Consider the following 1,854-nt stretch of genomic DNA (forward strand, 5'->3'; position numbering starts at 1 on the left):
TCCGGGGACGCCTCGCTCTTCCTGTTCTCCTGACGGGAGAAGAGAAATCTGGAGTCTGTCTGCGCCGCTCCCCCCTCCTCCCACCACGTCTCACCCCCCAAGTTGCTGTTTTCCGCAGAAATGTCAGTCTCGGCTCTCCTCTCCCCCACTCCTCCTGTTTTTTTTTTTCCCTCTAATCTTGGCCTTCATCTCCAATTACTTCTTTCTCTCCTCCCTCTCTCTCCAGAGACCCTGATGGACACGAAGTGGGTGACCTCTGAGTTGGCATGGACAACTCATCCAGAGACGGGGGTAAGTCTGAAGCCAGCCCCGGCCCCGACTTCCAAAGGGTACGGCTGGCCCTTGCTCCACGGGAATTGGGGCTGCTGCCAGTGCCTTTGCAGAGCTGGCTGCATCTTCCCCTTTCCCTCCTGTGCTTATCCTCTTGTCTCATGAAACCATCTCCTTGCCTCCATGCCAGCAGAGCGGGAGCATCGTGGTCCCTGGCCTGTGTTGCTGTTAGTCACCTTGATGACCAGGAGGGTTGGGATGGGTGGAGATGCAGCTGCTGCTCTTCCCCATTGACTGTTGCCCAGTCCCCCCCACCCCACGCTGTTCACAATGTGTCTGTGGCACTGATCTCCCCGGCTGGGGGTCTAACCCGCTCCCTTTTCACTTGCAGTGGGAAGAAGTCAGCGGTTACGACGAGGCCATGAACCCCATCCGCACGTACCAGGTGTGCAACGTGCGGGAGGCCAACCAGAACAACTGGCTTCGCACCAAGTTCATCCAGCGCCAGGACGTCCAGCGCGTCTACGTGGAGCTAAAGTTCACGGTGCGGGACTGCAACAGCATCCCCAACATCCCTGGCTCCTGCAAAGAGACCTTCAACCTCTTCTATTATGAGTCGGATACGGATTCTGCCTCTGCAAATAGCCCTTTCTGGATGGAGAACCCCTATATCAAAGTGGATACAATTGCCCCAGATGAGAGCTTCTCCAAGCTGGAGTCTGGCCGTGTCAACACCAAGGTGCGCAGCTTTGGCCCTCTCTCCAAGAACGGTTTTTACCTGGCCTTCCAGGATCTGGGAGCCTGCATGTCCCTCATCTCCGTCCGGGCTTTCTACAAGAAATGCTCCAACACCATTGCTGGTTTTGCTATCTTCCCGGAGACTTTAACAGGGGCTGAGCCCACCTCGCTGGTCATCGCGCCAGGCACCTGCATCCCCAACGCAGTGGAGGTGTCTGTACCCCTAAAGCTGTACTGCAATGGTGACGGCGAGTGGATGGTACCTGTGGGAGCCTGTACGTGTGCCGCTGGATATGAGCCGACCATGAAGGATACCCAGTGCCAAGGTATGTGTGTGGCGGATTGACTGTGGCTCTTGTCCCCACAGACGCCTTGATACGGAGGGGGCGGTTTTGCGTTGAGCTCGGTCTGTTTTCGGAGCCTTGGGGGCTGGGCAGCCTCCCTGAGGAGGGAGCAGGGTGGTGTTTCAGAGGACTGGTCTGCAGTTTGACTCAGCATCTGGAAGCCTTAAAGCCTTCATGGTCCGGACCGGTGCGGTGTCTGCTGTGACATGCTGCTTCGCGTCAGCCGGTGCTGTCCTCTGCGGGATGCATCTCCTCACCAGGAGCCGTGGCTCAAGGCATGGTCCTCAGTGGGGATCCAGCCCATTTAAGCTTTCAGGCATTACCAAAACCTCCTTCTCGCCCCTGCTGCCATGTCCAGTGTCTCCCCTCTCTCCCTCCTGCAGTGCTCGTGGCTGGAGCGAGCGATTGTCCCTGGCAAGCGTGATTTCACGCTGCTTGTGCGGAGGCAGGCGGAAACCCCGGTGGTGAGCGGCACCCCGCCGCGCTGGCTGCGGGAGAAGCC

The 1,854-nt window shown here is 58.3% G+C and overlaps 1 protein-coding gene across 1 annotated transcript; it reads left to right on the plus strand.

Moving 5' to 3' along the window:
* Positions 1-226: 226 nt before the first annotated feature.
* Positions 227-1,334, plus strand: LOC104618577 (ephrin type-B receptor 3-like; the record flags this gene model as incomplete). Its single annotated transcript, XM_010284210.1, has 2 exons — positions 227-291; positions 662-1,334. Coding segments are annotated over 2 exons (738 nt in total), but the record flags the coding sequence as incomplete, so codon positions are not given.
* Positions 1,335-1,854: the final 520 nt, after the last annotated feature.

This window comes from Phaethon lepturus, unplaced genomic scaffold (assembly GCF_000687285.1).
Source record: "Phaethon lepturus isolate BGI_N335 unplaced genomic scaffold, ASM68728v1 scaffold29853, whole genome shotgun sequence".
Lineage (NCBI taxonomy): Eukaryota > Metazoa > Chordata > Aves > Phaethontiformes > Phaethontidae > Phaethon > Phaethon lepturus.